Source organism: Euleptes europaea, chromosome 18 (assembly GCF_029931775.1).
Source record: "Euleptes europaea isolate rEulEur1 chromosome 18, rEulEur1.hap1, whole genome shotgun sequence".
NCBI classification, from domain to species: Eukaryota; Metazoa; Chordata; class Lepidosauria; order Squamata; family Sphaerodactylidae; genus Euleptes; species Euleptes europaea.
In genome coordinates, this window is record NC_079329.1 from 22,530,184 (window position 1) to 22,548,380 (window position 18,197).

At 47.1% G+C, this 18,197-nt stretch overlaps 1 protein-coding gene across 1 annotated transcript; it reads right to left on the reverse strand.

Annotated features, from left to right (window-relative positions):
- Positions 1 to 7,482: 7,482 nt before the first annotated feature.
- G6PC3 (glucose-6-phosphatase catalytic subunit 3) lies at positions 7,483 to 17,917 on the reverse strand. The gene is made up of 6 exons (XM_056863819.1): positions 17,703 to 17,917; positions 16,509 to 16,615; positions 13,938 to 14,028; positions 11,771 to 11,889; positions 10,302 to 10,443; positions 7,483 to 7,843 (listed from the first exon to the last, which is right to left on the reverse strand). The coding sequence occupies exons 1-6, from the start codon at positions 17,915 to 17,917 to the stop codon at positions 7,483 to 7,485; spliced, it is 1,035 nt and encodes a 344-aa protein (XP_056719797.1).
- Between the last annotated feature and the right edge of the window lie 280 nt (positions 17,918 to 18,197).

Genomic DNA, 18,197 nt, shown 5'->3' on the forward strand with positions numbered 1-18,197 from the left:
TTTTAAACACCAATCCCTTTATTGGTAATAGGTGACTGTAATGTTTAGACCTATTTCGGACACTTCAGTGCTGCTTGCTACTTCTTCACCACAGTTTATAACTGGTATAATCCAGATAGAATGCTTCTCAGTCTCCCCATCCATTACGAACAACACTGTGAAAATGCGTCATGCATCCATCCATACAACAAAGATGCCAAATCCCCAGTTATGCCCAGGAGATGTGCTAACATGGGTGATGGATGAACAATGCCTTTAAAGATGGCGCCCCACTGAAAATGTAGATCTCAGCTCCACAGCCATGGCCCTGCTCTGGCACTATGGTGTCTTTAACAGGGGCAGCCCTCAACCACTACGAAACGCAAGACCATTTCCTAAGTGTAGGTTCACTCTCCAGAGCTTCCCACATTCCTGGCCACCATCTTAGAAGGCACATTTTAAAGCAGGACTCCACTTTGCTCATGTAGATCAAGGCCACCCTACCCCCGCCCCCCATGCATTCATCCCCAGATAGAGTTTTCAGCCATTTGCCTGGTGAACTCTGTCCACCTGGCTTGTTCCTCTCCCCAATCTTCAGGGGAGAACATTTTGTAACTTAGATGCTTGTTCATTTTAAAATCCATTTTAACAGAGTTGGAAAACATCTGGGGGCTGTGCTGTCAAGTGCACTAGCCAATCAGGGCTGTGCGCAGTTAGCTTCTAGCGCAGGCTTTCAAAGGCTGTGTCCCTGAGCTTGACCCTGGACAGCAAATTGTCCATTGGTGTATATCTCCACAGTGGCTTAAACACTATTGAGATGTATACCTTGTTAGTTTACACTTGGCCAGATGTACAGGTGGTAAAAGACCTGTGGTTTTCCACATTCTTTGGTAAAGGTTGCTCAGTCTGGGCACAGAATGGTCTCTATGAACTCCCGTTCCTATTGTGTGGACATGCAGGGGAGTCCACATGGGCTTGTGCGTTATCACATGGATGTAACACTAACCTCAACAGGTAGGCAAACTGGCTACCAAATGATGAGAAGAAACACGATATCGTTTCCTCTGCCGCACCCACCAACCTAGAACAATTGCCCACCCTGTTTACCCTCTGGTAAATATTTTGATCTGTTTGCCATGAGTGGGGAAGAAAGGGGTGCTAAAGGGTATATTTAGGGATCAAAATCACATCTGGGGCCTCTTTCATGCCATATAGAAATGTCCCAAGAAATACTTTTTTAAAAAATTAAAGCAATGCAGATCTTGATAAGAGTTCAGGGACTGATCTGTTCAAGACACTACAAAATTTACTGGTAGGTAGAAATTGTCCATAACTAGGGAGGTATTGGGCTTTAAATGTTTTTTTCTTCTTCTTTTGTGAAGCTGCGTGAAGTTTAGTCACGTTTTCTTGGTGCTTCATCTGCAGTTGGAGGGTCAGATTGACACAGAGAGTCACAGCAAATAATTTCTAACCGTTTTCAAGAAGGTGAGCTACAACTTTCCGTGAAGACAGAAGTATCAGCTAGGACAGGTCTACTTCCTGAGGTGCCTCATGTAAGGTTAATTTTGTGTTCATCTTAAATCAGAAAGCAGTGTGCAGGACACACACAACGAACCCTGGGCCTTTTCACAAACTACTGAAAGAAAGGCAAAGGGCCGAGATCACCTGCGGCCTCTACCGATGAGCTTCCTGGCACTTGTTTGCTTCCTCTGCCTCACTGGAATGAGAAGTGCTTCAGAAGAATCCAAGAGGCATCGTTTTGGGTGTTCAGGGTGCGCCAATTCAGAATCAGCAGCTTCCATAATAGAAAGATTTTTGGCTTGTGCTTTCCCAACATTTCCCCCATTTCCCACAGCAGCCCTTTTGGGATTGGCTCCAGCCCTCCTGGAAGCCATTTTGTGGCGGTGCCCACTCCCTGTTTTCAAAACTCCGCAAGTGCGCAAGGGATCGGTCAGATTGGGAGCCCTGGCACAGGCCGACCTGAACTTCTAACTTGAAGAATTTCTTGGTTTCTTTTGGATTTCAAATTGTCCCTTGCTTTCCACCTTTTAAAAAAAGGTAAAGGTCCCCTGTGCAAGCACCGGGGTTATTCCTGACCCATGGGGTGACGTCACATCCCGACGTTTCCTAGGCAGACTTTGTTTACGGGGTGGTTTGCCAGTGCCTTCCCCAGTCATCTTCCCTTTACCCCCAGCAAGCTGGGTACTCATTTGACCGACCTTGGAAGGATGAAAGGCTGAGTCAACCTCGAGCCGGCTACCTGAAACTGACTTCTGTCGGGATCGAACTCAGGTCGTGAGCAGAGCTTGGACTGCAGTACTGCAGCTGACCACTCTGTGCCACGGGGCTCTTTCACCTTTTTTAGCTGGGGCCAAAGTGCAGAAGATGCCTTGGTAGGTTACGTTCAAGGAAAGCTTGAACAATGTATTATTATCTCAAACACTTGTGGTGATAATGCTTAAGAACCCTGATTTGACACAAGTTCTTATGACCAAGATGTACACAGGGCAGGCATTTAGGGTTGCTAACCTCCAGGTACTAGCTGGAGATCTGCTACTACAAGTGATCTCCAGCCAATAGAGATCAGTTCACCTGGAGAAAATGGCCACGCGGGTATGAAGAGAGGTGGTCCTCAGGAATACCCGATCTCTTCCTGCCTGTCCACACAGGCAATTGCAGGCATTTCCCACATCTCCACATGGAGGGCTGTGATCCCCCACATGTAGGGTTGCCGGGTCTCTCCTCTCCTCTGGCGGGAGGCTATTCAGCTGATATCAGGAATGTGTGTGTGCGTCACTTCCGGTTTAGAACCGGAAGTGCTGCCTTGCAAAGGGCCTTATACCTCTTAAGTTTGAGTGGTAAAGCGGCCCTTTACCACTCAAACCAAGAGTTTGAGTGATATAAGGCCCCTTGCGAGGCAACCAGAAGCGACGTGTGTGCAGTACGTACGTGCACATGCACCCGCTGACCCTCAGGTGGTCGGCGGGCAGAGGGGTAAATTGCCGGGGGTTTGCCCGCCACCAGCATGCACCTGGCAACCCTACCCATGTGACAGTTTCTTTTTCACACATCCCCTGTTGGTAAATCCCATGCAAACTTCACTTTGAGACTTTCATAAGGCAGCGTGTTTGCTTCTGTCCCTGTGGCTGAACAGCCAGCAAACAAGCAGGTTTTTTTTAAGGATGGAAACGGGGTAATCGCTGGAGATTTTTGCGCATAACCAGGTTGCCAGATGCGGGCCTTCCCTTTTGTACTGCAGGATTTTGCCGTTCTAGCCCATGCCTTGCATTCATCGGATCAGGCTAACTACCCAGCTGAACCAAAATAAAATACCGTGTCCCCCTTCCTCTCCCGCTTTCAGAGGTAATTGTCGAGGCGATAAAATTAGCACTTTCTGCAGACACAAAGGTCTCTACTGTGAAATCTGAGATTGAGCAAGCGGTTACAAATAGGAAGGGACAGCTGTCTAGTGTGAGTGGTACCATCTCATTTTTTTGGAAGGGGGGAGGAAAGTAAAAATATTTCCCACCAGCCATTGTTTCCATCTTGATTGTTTCTCATCTTGGAATTAACTTGGGCGGGGGGAGAGGGGCTGGAGCAGGAGCGGAAGGTCCTTTGAAAAGCCATGAGCCTTTAGGACAATTTCACAGAACAGTTGTCTGTCGCGGCTGCGTTTTGTGGGTATCCCGTGATCCTAGGATTCCTCACCAGTATTAAGTTGTGTGTGTGTGGGGGGGTGTACTTCAGGAACGGAACGGGTTTAGGTTTGTCTATTTCCCCCCCTAACCAACCCCCTTCCCGTGATGTTGGAAGATGCCCCCACAAGTGAAAATATCTGTATTTTTTTTCCTTTCTGCGTTTCTTCCTGCTTTCTGTCTCTCTCACACACACTCTGTTTATCTCGCTCTGGAAACGATTTTCAGTTGAGTATTTTGTAATATGTTCCAATGTTTGTCCTTGTGTAAATAAAATTGTTTCTGGCAATACTTTGTGGTAGAATCTCTGTGTGTGGTGCCTTCTGGCTTTCTCTGTATATGTGTGTGTCTTGTCCCTACTCCCCAACCCACTGGGGAGGGTGGATGTGGTTGTAGTGTGTCTTGCTGTTTTAAGGTCTCAGTTTTCATTAGCCTTAACCCAGCACTAGTGGCGTAATGGCTGCGGGTATCTGCAAGAATTATAGAAAGCACGGAACAAGGAATGTAAAACATTTATGAAACAGTAGAAAAGTGCAAGAGTCTAGTAGCACCTTAAAGACTAACAAAATTTCTGGCAGGGTATGAGCTTTTGTGAGCCACAGCTCACTTCTTCAGATACTCTCATGAGCTGTGGCTCATGACAGCTCATACCCTGCCAGAAATTTTGTTAGTCTTTAAGGTGCTACTGGACTCTTGCTCTTTTCTGCTGCTTTTGACAGAGGTCATTTATGCATGCGAATTAAACATGAGGTTCGTTGCTCGCCAGACCCACACCTTCCTGTTGGGAATCTATGCACCAACTGTCTCCAAGCTCAGATCAAGTCCCTGCCCCTTTAAATGTTGCTTTGTAATTGGCTTACTTGTAGTGCTTAATGTGAGAGAAAATCCCCCCCAAACCCAATTGCCAAATTAAAGAAGCGTTTTAAGAAGAAAAAACGGGGGGGGGGGGCAGAAATCCAAACCTTGTTTTTAAAAAGCCTTTCTTCTGCTCAGAGAGCTTTGAGGAAGCAGGAAGCATTTGAATCCCTGCCTCTTTACATGCTGCTTTGTAATTGGCTGGATGCTTTCTGTAATAGAAACCAAGCTTGGGTGTCCCACTCTTTACATTATGCATGGGGATATCCCCTGGGCTGAGCTCAGGGGAGAGGGAAGAATCGGATTAATAGAGGAACAGGAAGTCCTGGGATTTGTGAGGGCTGGCAGTGAGGTCATCTCTAATGGACCGAAAATTCATACATAACTCCGAGGAACCGAGACAGACGGGACAAGCGTGAGCGTATGTACCCATGCATAAATGACCAGACTAACACGGTTACCCATCGTGATTTATGAAACGGGACAAAATGGCTTTGCTGGGCAGATGGGTGAGGAGTGGAACAACCTCCAACTATTATAGTTTCCTTTTATGAAATTGTGCGCGCATGTGTGAGTAGAGGGAGGGGTTGTTGCTTGTTTCCTGCGTAGTGATCACAGTGAGCTTCCCCCAAAGCTTCTCGCTATCTAGCACTAGAGGGAATGGATAGTAGAAAACCACGGTTGGAATGGTGGGACAATTCCCTTATGGCGGGAGCTCTCTCCTTAGAAAGGAAATCTCGATCAGGAGTCTCTAGCAGGAGGCTCATGAGCTACCAGTAACTTGGCCAGCGCTGCAGAGAACTTTTTGCAGCTTTTAAAAGACTCCTGTAAAAAAAAAATGCAGAAAGATCTGCTCCAGGTTGGTTTGTTTTTAAAAGCTTTTAGTTCAAGGAATTTTCTGCTGTGCTGTTTAGCTGATAGCTTCGTTTCTGGTGCTCTTCCTAGTCCAGGGGTGGGGAACGTCAGGCCCAGAGGCCGTTTAAGGCCCGTGAAATCATTTGGTGTGGCCCTTCGTGGGTCCTGGCAGATCTCTAGCTCAGAAGGATCTAAGACTGGCGATCCGCCCCCTCCCGCGGACAGGAATATCCTCTATTCAAGGCGGATGTGAGTTTGTTTTGCTGAGAAAAGGAACCTTCTTTCACCCTTGCAGAAGAGTTGTTAGCTATGGAGCTGCTAGGACTGCCCAAGAAACTGTTAACCCTTTCCCACCCGGGCCATGGAGAAACGTATTCCCTCTGTGCTACAAGAGGGTTGGGGGCGGAAGTGGCGACAATAGAGGGGTTAAAGGGGCCAGGGCCAGAATCTAGCGGGGGGGGGGGCAAGTTCTTAGCCAGTGTGTCCTCATTTCACCCCTGCAGGCGGAGGTAGCAGGAGCCGGATGTAGAATCTGGCCCCGACCATGCAGAGCAGGAGCAACTCTGGCATGCAGCTGGACGGCTATGCCCGGCTGGTGCAACAGACCATCCTGTGCCACCAGGTGGGCGAGTGCACCACTCGTTGGATGCCTGCCTGCTTGCCCGCACCGGGGGGGGGGGGTCATCTGGGGCAGCTGCCTGCTTGGGGCATGGTCGGCTAATTTTTAAGTTGATAATTTTGTACGGCCCGCGAATGATGTTATAAATATCCAATTGGCCTTGGCAGAAAAAAGGTTCCCCACCCCTGTCCTAGTCCGTTTTCTGTTTCTAGGGCAGAACAAGATTGGGTAACACGCCAGTGGAGGAAGGGGGAAGTAGCTCTGGATATTTGTCATCACTCTGAAGTAGCTCTCTCTAAAGGAAAATCTGGCAACCCTGATCTAGATCTTAGGCAGCCTAGAAAGTTTCTCGGCTTTCGTTTCCCCAACGCCTTTGACAAGCGTGCAGTAACGGTGTTTGAGAAGAACGAACAATGAGAAAACGTTGCAAACACAAGTTTGGATTTCATCGTTTATTACAATACCAATACGTAGGTTTTGATTTTAAAATTATATTTGGTGAAGAATGGGGAGGAGCACAGCAAATGTCTAGACAGCGCAACTCAGTTACTTTGTGTCCGATGGGCTGGCTTGCCCCTGGACACTCTTTGGGGTACCACAAGAACTACCTCCGGAGCCGCCATCTTCAGTGATTCTACTGTCCAGGTTCTACTGTACACTTTTAAAGAACATAGTCGCTGCTTGCCAAGAGAAGCACAATCCTTCAAAAACAGTGATGTTTCTTCACACATGTGCATGGGTACATAAGCGAGCTCATTAGGGAACATGGCAGCTAAAATGAAAGAAGGGAGGCAGGGGCGGTCTGAAAAGCTTGACCGGTCTGATTTGGACCACAGGGATGGCTGAGGAACTGGGGCCCGTGTGGAAGGAACAGAACGTAATGTATGTCTCCGTGTCCACTAACGTTGGAAACCTGAACCACAGCTGGGAGCGTTGGCTACCTGAGCAAGGAGGCATTGTGCTTTTTCTATTGGAGTGAGAGCAGGAGAAAATCCAGCAACTTCTGACTTCTACATCATGTCTCACCTGACCTAATTTGGCCAAACATTCAACCAACCGTTTCTTAATGGCTAAGATTATCCCACTGCCTTGCCACGCAAAGAGTTTCTCGGGCTCCTCCCTCCCTCCCCCATTCAAATCTCTTTGGTTGCACTCTGGGACTTGAATATAAAGAGTAGTTCCCATGTATTTATGATGAGCACACAGGGAGACTTTTGCTTGCCGGAGGTGGGGGAAGGATGGGAGGGAAAGAAGCTTGAGCCCTGGAGAAGATTTTTTTGTTTTAAACTAGCAGGGAACGTGGCCTCGGCCCAAGTGAATGAAAAGGCTGTTCTTTCCACGAGAACCATTTCTGGTTGAAACAGCACCTTCACCCGGGGAAAAAATGTTTCCCATAGCACGAGGAAAAACAGCCAAAGGTAACACAAGCTGATACATACGAGGTTTGCCACCTGTGCTCCTCAAGGAGCAGGCTCCTAGCTACTCTTGGTGTGATAAAGCCTTCTTAGACCCCACAACATGGACTAGCCTGGGTAGCAGCGCTACCACCACCCAAGGAAATGTGGCGTACTTGACAAAGGTCAGCCCGTACCAGAGAGCCACATTCCCTGGTTGCACTGCATCGCTCAGGACTTTCAGGACCAAAGTGGCCAAGCCGGCACACCAGACCCTCTGAGACCGGCTGAACTTCTCCCGTTTGAGCTGGGCGTAGTAGGAGGAATGGAGAGCCAGCCCCAGCCCGAGAGCTGCGGCCACATCGCGGGTCAGCGACGCGAAGGGTCGTGTATCTATGCGCACCCACTGGAGATTGGCACACCACTTGGTAGCGAGGTTGATTGACCTGGAGGGAGCAAAGGAGAGATAGAAGTGAGCTGGGCAGATATGTATGTGAGGTCATTAAAACAAGCGTGATGCAGTTAAAACAAACTAGTGTGATGTAGATAAAATTAGCATTATGCAGCATGGTGTAGTGGTTAAGCGGTGGTTTGGAGCCGTGAAGTCTGATCTGGAGGACCAGGTTTGATTTCCCCCCTCCACATGAGCAGCAGAGGCTAATCTGGTGAACTGGATTTGTTTCCCCACTCCTTCACATGACCTTGGGCTAGTCATAAGAACATAAGAAAGGCCCTGCTGGATCAGACCAAGGCCCATCAAGTCCAGCAGTCTGTTCACACAGTGGCCAACCAGGTGCCTCTAGGAAGCCCACAAACAAGACGGCTGCAGCAGCACCATCCTGCCTGTGTTCCACCGCACCCAAAATAATAGGCCTGCTCCTCTGATACTAGAGAGAATAGGTATGCAGCATGACTAGTATCCATTCTAACAGCCATGAATACCCCTCTCCTCCATCAATATGTCCACTCCCCTCTTAAAGCCCTCCAAGCTGGCAGCCATCACCACATCCTGGGGCAGGGAGTTCCACAATTTAACTATGTGAAAAAATACTTCCTTTTATCTGTTGTGTGAAAAAATACTTCCTTTTATCTGTTTTGAATCTCTCACCCTCCAGCTTTAGCAGATGACCCCGTGTTCTAGTATTATGGGAGAGGGAGAAAAACATTTCCTTGTCCACTCTCTCCAAACCATGCATAATTTTATAGACCTCTATCATGTCTCCCCTCAGCCGCCTTCTTTCCAAGCTAAAAAGCCCTAAGCGTCTTAACTGCTCCCCATAGGACAGTTGCTCTAGTCCCCTAATCATTTTGGTTGCTCTTTTCTGCACCTTCTCGAGCTCTGTAATATCCTTTTTTAGTCCCACTCTCTCAGCCCCACCTACCTCCCAGGGTGTCTGTTGTGGGGAGGGGAAGGGACGGTGATTGTAAGCCGGTTGATTCTCCCTAAAGTGGTAGAGAAAGTTGGCATATAAAAACCAACTCTTCTTCAGTTGTTAAGAGGATTGTACTTAAACCAGGCAGACACCGCTCCGTATCGACACTCCGCTACAAAACTTAGCATGACCTTGGGCCAGTTGCACACTCTCCCTTTCAGCGTAACCTACCTCACGGGGTTGCTGTGACTATAATAAAGGAAGGGAATGTAACAGATGACCTGGTGGATGAAATCAGACCAGTGGTCCATCTAGCCCAGCCTCCTGCTTCACACAGTGGTCAGCCAGTTGCACTGGAAAGCCAACAACCAGGGCAGAGAGGCCCAGGCTTACCCCTGATGTTGCCACCTAGCACTGATGTTCAGTTTTACTGCCTCTGACTATGGAGGCTCCCTTTATTCACCAGGACTGTTAGCTGTCGATGGACCTCACCTCCGTGAATCCGTCTAATCTGCTTTTAGAGCCAGCTGTGCTTGAGGCCGTCATTACATCCAACTGGCAGTAAGTTCTACAATTTTATTACATGAGCACAGTTGTACAACCTCCTGTCTTGTTCCGTGTACTCTACACTGAGCTCTTTGGAGAAAGGATACGATAAAATATAATTAAATGAACATTTCTTTACATTTCCATGGCAGTTGCAAATGTTCGTTTCGGAGAATATTCTCTTCCTGAATAGTTCCTGTAAATGTTCCCAACGTGTTTTGTCAGGGGCAAGAAGAGTCCAAATGCGATACGGATCTTTACTGGCACACTTACAAGACCTGTTCTGAGGCTATGACATTCAGCACAGCCAGTGTGGCGCAGGGGTTAGAGTGCCAGACTAGGAGCTCGGAGACTCAGGTTTGAATCCTCTCCTCGGCCATAAAGCTTGCTGTACGACCTCGGCCCAATCTTGGTTGTGAGGATTAAAAATGGAAAGGGAGAACCATGCGCACTGCCCTGAGCTCTCTGGAGGAAGGGTGGGTGGGATAAGAAATATAACAGATAAATAGATATATTCCATGGACATAATGTCAACGTTGCCGTTTGATTCAGACCAGCAAAAGCCTCTTTCTCTCTGCCCCACTCCAGGGGCATTTAATAAGCAGAAGAAGAAGAGTTGGTTTTTACATGCCGACTTTATTTTAAGGAGAATCAGACTGGCTTACAATCTCCTTCCCTTCCTGTCCCCACAACAGACTCCTTGAGAGGTGGGGCTGAAAAATGTGACTAGCCCAAGGTCACCCAGCTGGCTTCATGTGGAGGAGTGGGGAAACCAACCCGGTTCACCAGATTAGAGTCCACTGCTCATGTGGAGGAGTGGGAAATCAAACCTGGTTCTCCAGATTTGAGTCCATCGCTCTCAACCACACTTTGCTGGCTGTATATGTGAGGGCCTCTAAAAGAACCGCCAGGATAAATTGTGATTAAGGATAAATTAAGGCCTTTCTCACCTGACCCCAGCCCCGCCCCTGTTGGCCGAACTCACCAGTTCAGATCTACACCGAGAGCTATCAAGGTCCAATAGGTAACCACGGTACCCAGCAAAAGGGACAGCGAAGCCTGCAGGTAGAAGCTAAGTTCTCTTTCCATCGGAACCCGGGATTCCAGCAGCCAGCCAAGAGTGATTCCTACAAAGGGGACGAGACAACAAGAGGAGAAGAAGAAGGAGAGTTTTTATATGTCAGCTTTCTCTACCACTTAAGAAAGAATCAAACCGGCTTACAATCACCTTCCCTTCCCCTCCCCACAACAGACACCCTGTGAGGTAGGTGGGGCTGAGAGAATGTGACTTGCCCAAGGTCACCCAGCTGGCTTCATGTGTAGGAGTGGGGAAACAAATCCAGTTCACCAGATTAGCCTCCGCGGCTCATGTAGAGGGAGTGGGGAATCAAACCGGGTTCTCCAGATTAGAGTCCGCTGCTCCAAATCACCGCTCTTAACCACTACACCTGATTCGTCTTGGGTGCACAGCCTACAGAAAGAGGGGGCTTAATTGTTGGGGGCTGCCTGTGTTCTGTTGGGCTACATTCTGCATTTCTGCATGTCACAGATAGGACCCCTTCTTCAGGGCCATGTCAGGTTGCAAAAATGGCAGGGAGAGAGGTATTAAGCCCCTCTGTCTGCACGATGATCCAGATGAAAACTGGGCCTGCACACACCTGGGAAGCATGTAATTTCAGATCACACCTCTCCACCAAACCCGGGAATAGGGTTGCCAGGTCCCTCTTCGCAATCGGTAGGAGATTTTGGGGGCAGAGTCTGAGGAGGGCAGTGTTTGGGGAGGGGAGGGACTTCAATGCCATAGAGTCCAATTGCCAAAGCGGCCATTTTCTCCAGGCGAACTGATGTCTATCGGCTGGAGATCAGCTGTAATAGCAGGAGATCTCCAGCTAGTACCTGGAGGTTAGTAATGAAAATTGACACCTCTGTGTACACAATAGATAATGCAATACAATAACACACAGACTGGCCCAATGCAGCAGATGACATAAATATAATAAACACAAATTCAAGTTAACAACCACTGGTCTAAGTGTGCAAAAATAAATATGCAGTGTATTCATAATCACATCCAAGACTCCAAATAGGTACTCAGTATAAATGAAACTTAAGGAAGAAACTAAGGAAGAAAGAAACGTCATTTATACTGAGTACCCATTTGGACTTTTGGATGTGATTTTGAATGCACGGCATCTTTATTTTTGCACACTCAGACCAGTGGTTGTTAACTTGAATTTGTGTTTATTATATTTATGTCATCTGCTGCATTGGGCCAGTCTGTGTGTTATTGTATTGCAGTACCTGGAGGTTGGCAGCTCTACCCGGGAATGTCCCCAGGGAAATTGCAGCTAGGCCGTCAGGTGCGCATGAAAAGGCCTTTGTGCAAAGAATGACAGGTTATCATAACATACGTATACACAGGGAAAACGGCCACGATGGTTAGAAGACACTCACCTACCAGGATGCCACCAAGTACCTGGTGGGGAAAATGAGCCAGGATGAAGATACGTGAAAGTCCCACAGCCAGCAGGAGCAGGAGGTAAACAGTAAAGGGTACGGCCTTTATCATCTGGCTGCAAAGCAGGAGGGGTGATATGGTGGGTTAGTCAAGAGGGGATAGAAGCTTCCTCGGCCCAGAGAAAGAGCTGATCATCCAGATCCAAAGCCCAGGACCAGTTTCAATGCATCCCTGGAATGCGAGAAGTAGGGAAAGAGTGCCTCTGAGCATATCCTGCCATGTATTGATTGGCCTCATCTCATAAGAAACATATCCCATTTAACACACAAAAGCATTGTAGAGTTTGAATGGAGAGCTGAGATTGCTTCTGGATAGGGTTGCCAACCTCCAGGTGATAGTACAACTATAAATCTATTGTAATAGCTATAAATAGCCAGGTAAGTAACACAAGATTACTAACGTAGTCCATGTGTTATGAAAGTCCAATACTAGTACAAAAGCCTGTGAAAATACATGTTGTTGTATGTCTTTTTATTTTCAAATGTCCTTCAGCCAGGTACAAAAGACAATGCAGGTTCCAAATGTCAAGAAAGGAAGGAGAGACGGCCATTTCCGATTCTTCCTCAGTCCCTCTTCCATTCAATACAGGACTGTACAAAGAGCCTCCTCACAATTCATTATCGGAACCACCTCTAATATACTCCAATTTACATTTATTCCATTATTAGGATAGTCAAATTGGTTCCCAGAGGGATAACCTGGATGAAGAACGTTTGAAAATAAGAAGACATAACAACATGTATTTTCACAGGCTTTTGTACTAGTATTGGACTTTCATAACACATGGACTATGTTAGTAATCTTGTGTTCCTTACCTGGCTATTTATAGCTATTAGGATAGATTTATAGTTGTACTGTCATTGATTTTGTTTATCATGTTGTGTAGCTTGTATAATATAACATTTTGCACTTTGTGATATATTTTTCACTCCTGTGTTTGCTTCCTTACATTCTGTACTTACACAGTGGTGTCTTTTTTGAGTAACCTCCAGGTGGTGGCTGGAGATCTCCTGCCATTACAACTGATATTCAGGCGACAGAGATCAGTTCACCTGGAGAAAAAAGCTGCTTTGGCAATTGGACTCTAAGGCATTAAAGTTCCTCCCCTCTCCAAACCCTGCCCTCCTCTGGCTCCATCCCCCCACCGCCAAATCTCCAGGTATTTCCCAACCCAGAGCTGGCAACCCTACTTCTGAAGCATTAATTCCACAGTGACAGCGACCCTTTTTCAAACCCTTACATAATCTGCAAGGCTCTGAGATCTGTGGTTCAACAAGGAAAAGTAGCAGCGAGCTGGTGAAAAGACTATGAATTTGAACTGACTGAGGTCAGAGTCCCGATTCCCAGGTGGAAACACATATGCTTTGTAATCTTTAGTGAAAGGATCTCAGGTAGGATGTACAGGGAAAGACATTTCTCACCTGAGACACTGGAAAGCTGCTGCCAGTCAGAGCAGATAGGACTGGGAATGGGTGGATCAAGGGGTCTGACTTGGTATGGGGCAACTTCCTACATCTTCCCAATCCCCGCTCCAAGGACCTAGAACAGTACAATCCTAAACAGAGTTAAAAAAGGTAAAGGTCCCCTGTGCAAGCACCAGGTCATTCCTGACCCATGGTGTGACGTCCTGTCTCGACGTTTACAAGGCAGACTTTGTTTACGGGGTGGCTTGCCAGTGCCTTCCCCAGTCATCTTCCCTTTGCCCCCAGCAAGCTGGGTACTCATTTTACCGACCTCGAATGGATGGAAGGCTGAATCAACCTTGAGCCGGCTACCTGAAACTGACTTCTGTCGGGATCAAACTCAGGTCGTGAGCAGAGCTTGGACTGCAGTACTGCAACTTACCACTCTGCGCCACGGAGTTATACCCTTCTAAATTCACGGGCTTAGAAACGTATCTGTTTTCAAATGCAACCGTTTGAAACGTAACTTTTCTTCAGACGTATCTGTTTTCTCCTAGGGTGTAGGATTTTTAAATACTAGAAGCCCAGAAAAAACCCACAGAATGAGTGAAATACACTGCAACCCATTTTGAAAAGGGGGAAATACTATTGAAAAGAGGGATAATGGGGAATTTGAGTCTGTAGGACATGGAGATGATACCTCTTGGAGTGCTGGAACAACCATGCGGACAAAGTGGTTACAACGGGCCACAGCGCAGCTCCAGTGATCATACAGTGGCCGGAGGGGCTTCCTGCAAAACAAGAGACATGAATTTCTCTTTGATCCTTTTGGAGCTGATCCTTCTCTCTTCTATTAGCGGGAGGGAAGCTTGAAGGAATGGTGTGCGATAAGGTGAAGGCAGGGTTTCAACCCCCGGCATCTCCAGTTAAAGGGACTAGGCAAGGAGGTGATGGGAAAGACCTCTCTGCCTGAGACCCTGGAGAGCCATGGCTCAGTGGTAGAGCATCTGCTTGGCATGCGGAAGGCCCCAGGTTCAATCCCAGGCATCTCCAGTTAAAAGGCCCAGACAGTAGGTGATGTGAAAGACCCCTGCCTGAGACCCTGGAGAGCCGCTGCGGGTCTGAGTAGACAATACTGACTTTGATGGACCAGGGGTCTGATTCAGTACAAGGCAGCTTCATGTATTCACTCTTCTCAAGCATGCACACTATTTTCAGGTTAAAAAAAAACAGACACCCCCCCTCATTCACCTATACTGCATAAGGGAACGAGAGAATGGATGAATAAATACATTTAGTCTGGCCCTTAGGACCATTCATAACTCAGCTGCCTGACACCACAACACAACCAAATAAACACAGGAGAGACCTCAATAACCTCCTCAAAACATAAAAACAAAAGCGGAGAACAGCTTTTTGACTTTGAAGCCACTTGAGCTGCTCATCAAACTGACAGGGAATACAACACTTGCTTTCACCATCATTGGCCTAGCACACAAACACAGTGCCCGTTATATGTCACAGATCAATCTTTCTCACAGATGTGGTGTTCGGTCTCCTTTACCCCAGGCCAAAATTTCATCTTGTCAGATGAGTCGTCCGGCCATTTCTGTCCAATCGTCTTATGACCGAGCATGTGTGTGTGCGCGTGCGTGTGTGTGGGAATGCTCCAGTGACTGAACCTTCTTCAAACACAAAGGGATAATCATTTTTTCCCCAGACAGGATATAATTGTACATCCTCTCAAGGACAGCTGAAATGATTTTCAGGAACCTTCCATTGCTGAAGCTTGTTTTTTCACTGGGTAGGCAAAGATTCTGACATACCTTTTTGGAACATAAGTCTTTTATGAATGGCTGTTTCACTCGCCATCACTCCCTCACAAGGTCATTGTATCACATAAATAATACCACTAGAATTACAATTAACGAAATCCTTGATGTAAAAGGTTCTGTCTCCGCTAGAATTGTGAAAATTCTAGAACCTTTTACATCAAGGATTTCGTTAATTGTAATTCTAGTGGTATTATTTATGTGATACAATGTCCTTGTAAACTTATGTATGTTGGTGTGTCAACAAGACCAATCAAGATACGTATATGTGAGCACAGGAGCTGCATCAGAACAAGGAAGTTGACAGCGCCACTCGTGCAGCACTTTCTGACCTTCGCTCACACAGATAAGGACCTCCGCTTCTGGACTGTTGAAAAAGTGCCAGCAACGTCTCATCTTCAGCAGAGGCTTCTAAGGAAAAGAGAGACCTTTTGGATTTATACTTTGGGAACCTTGGCTCCAAAAGGCTTAAATGAAGATATTGACTGGTTTTGTCTTTAATGGATTTATCCTGGTCCGGGGTCAGTGGTCGTTTCCTATAAACCTAGCCTATAACCATCTGGCACAAGTTTTCCATGCATGACCCAATAATAACATCAGGACCAATGATAGGCTAGGGACTCAGTGGTAGAGCATCTGCTTGGCATGCAGAAGGTCCTAGGTTCAATCCCTGGCATCACCAGTTATAGGGACTAGGTAAGTAGGTGATGTGAAAGACCTCTGCTTGAGACCCTGGAGAACTGCTGCTGGTCTGAGCAGACAATACTGACTTTGATGGACCAGCTTTATGTGTTCGTGTGATCCATCTTGCCGCCTCTCTTGCCTGCTGCTATGTTACTTAATGCTGATTTGAAGATGCTGAAACCTGCTTGCCTTCATGTATGTAAGTGTACACTAGGAAGCTAGATTTGTTGATTTATTGCAAAGACGTGGTAGGGTGGAAATTTCTGTCTTTGAAATTGTGTGCATCTGAGTGTGTCTGTCTGTTTCATTCCCTTTGGTTTTTATCTCGAGGAGACTCAAGAAGCAATCTGGTGCCAAAAAAACACACTGGGGTCACCATGGCACCCTGTGGAGATCACTAGTGTAACAGATCTTAAACTGGTTTATAGAACAGATCTCTGGCTGTGTCTCCCCAAAAGAATAGCCATTTGTAAGGAATGAAGGACCTGGAGCTGCCCCTTCCATCCTCAAACCACAAATTGCTGATCAACTGAAGTCTTAGACCTGGGGTGTCAAACATAAGGACTGCAGGCTGTATCCAGCCCCTTGAGAGCTCTTATCTGGCCCTCAAACCAGCCGAGGCAGCCACCCACCCCCACTCTCAGTCTGGGCTGGCGAGGCATGGCCTGGCCCGACAAGTGGGATGTCATAACCAGCCCTCGTAACAATTGAGTTCAACACCCCTGTCTTAAACCCTCTCGTTCCGAGTTACCAACCTGGCCCCGTTTCACAGGATGCAGGGAACTGGTGGAGAGAGACTTCCCTGTTACTGGAATATCCAGATTCGAACACCCACCAGAAGGGACGTTCACCAAATAAGAACCTTGGGGAAGCAAAAAGGGGGAGAAAATCATAGAGATACCAAGCTGGGGGTTATCTGCCTATCTAGAATCAAAAGGACAGTGAGGAAGAGGTGGAGTTGGCAGCCGTGAGATTTGCAGCTGGCCATTTTGGAGGCTGACCTTTCTATAGTTCAATCAATCAATAATTTATTTGCACTCATAGGCCATCAAATAAGGCAAATTTCCATAATTAAATAGTATAGGATAATAACAAATACAAAATTCATTTACTATTAGAATGGTTAAGAATGGTAAGTTTATCAGGATACATAACTAATTAATATCCGAACAAATACTAAATGTGGGTAAAATTAGAATGCTCGATATCCCAAAATTACAGAGGCTAAAACTAGAAAGAAAAATAAATTTTAAAAATGCATTCAATCTGCAGGATCAAACAGTATCTTTCTATAGTTAGATATTCATACCCCGCTTTTCTCCTCAAAAAGGACCCAAAGCGGCTTATAACACTGCTCTCCCCACCTCCATTTTATTTTCACGGCAACAACCCTGTGCAGTCGATGCGGCTGAGAGACGGTGACTGGTCCAGGGTCACCCAGCAAAATTCTGTGGTGGAGTAGGGACTCGAATCCAGGTCTCCAAGATCCTGGTCTCTTTGGTGCTACACCAAACATCACCCACCTCACACTGGCCTTCTTGCTAAAGCAGTCGGGAGTCACAGATATCAAACACCTTTAAAAGGGTACCTCAACCTGGGGACTTCCCTGCTCGCCCACAAAACTACCCGTAGCTGCGTGTGTGTAAAGTGCCGTCAAGTCACAGCCGACTTATGGCGACCCCTTATGGGGTTTTCATGGCAAGAGACTAACAGAGGTGGTTTGCCAGTGCCTTCCTCTGCACAGCAACCCTGGTAATCCTTGGTGGTCTCCCATCCAAATACTAACCAGGGCTGACCCTGCTTAGCTTCTGAGATCTGACGAGATCAGGCTAGCCTGGGCCATCCAGGTCAGGGCACCTGTAGCTACAGCAGCCCTTTTAAGGGTTAACGTACATTCCTAAAACCCATTCCTGGGATGTTGCTTTATGACCCTGGCTCACTCTCCTTACCATTTAGAGACTAAATTGAGCCATTCGGAGATTAAGCCGAGCCACAGCACTTTTACCCCAACCTTCTGGTCCAAGAAATAAGCAATTGGGAAATAGATGATGAAGACGCATTTCGGGTCGCCCAAGAAGGTCACCCAAAGCCAAAAATCCTCCAAGCAGGGTGCCCTCTGCAGCACCTCTGCAAACCAGATCCCATTGCTATAGAGAGAATCCATAGTAGGCAGAGCTGAAAAACAAAAACAGGGAGGCATGTTAGATCACAATGGGTAGCCGTGTTAGTCTGCCTGTAGCAGTGGAAAAGGGCCAGAGTCCAGTAGCACAGAGTTCAAGAGCTCTTCCTAACAGAACTCAATTTCTCTTTCCCCAGCCAGCCATACAGAGATGGAAGAGGCTGAAAAAAACAACAGACCCTTTTTGAACTGCCACCTTCCCTGTTTCTCCTTACCCCCAAAGGCATGCAACCCCATTTGATTCCCCCCACTTAGCACCCCACTG

Coding starts and splice junctions, on each gene's coding strand:
- G6PC3 (XM_056863819.1), bottom strand. CDS start 17,917: ATGGATTCTCTCTATAGCAATGGGATCTGGTTTGCAGAGGTGCTGCAG. Junction 16,616..17,702: donor CTCAATTTAGTCTCTAAATG/GTAAGGAGAGTG, acceptor TGCTTCCCCAAG/GTTCTTATTTGGTGAACGTC. Junction 11,890..13,937: donor TTGTTCCAGCACTCCAAGAG/GTATCATCTCCA, acceptor CCTGCTTTGCAG/CCAGATGATAAAGGCCGTAC.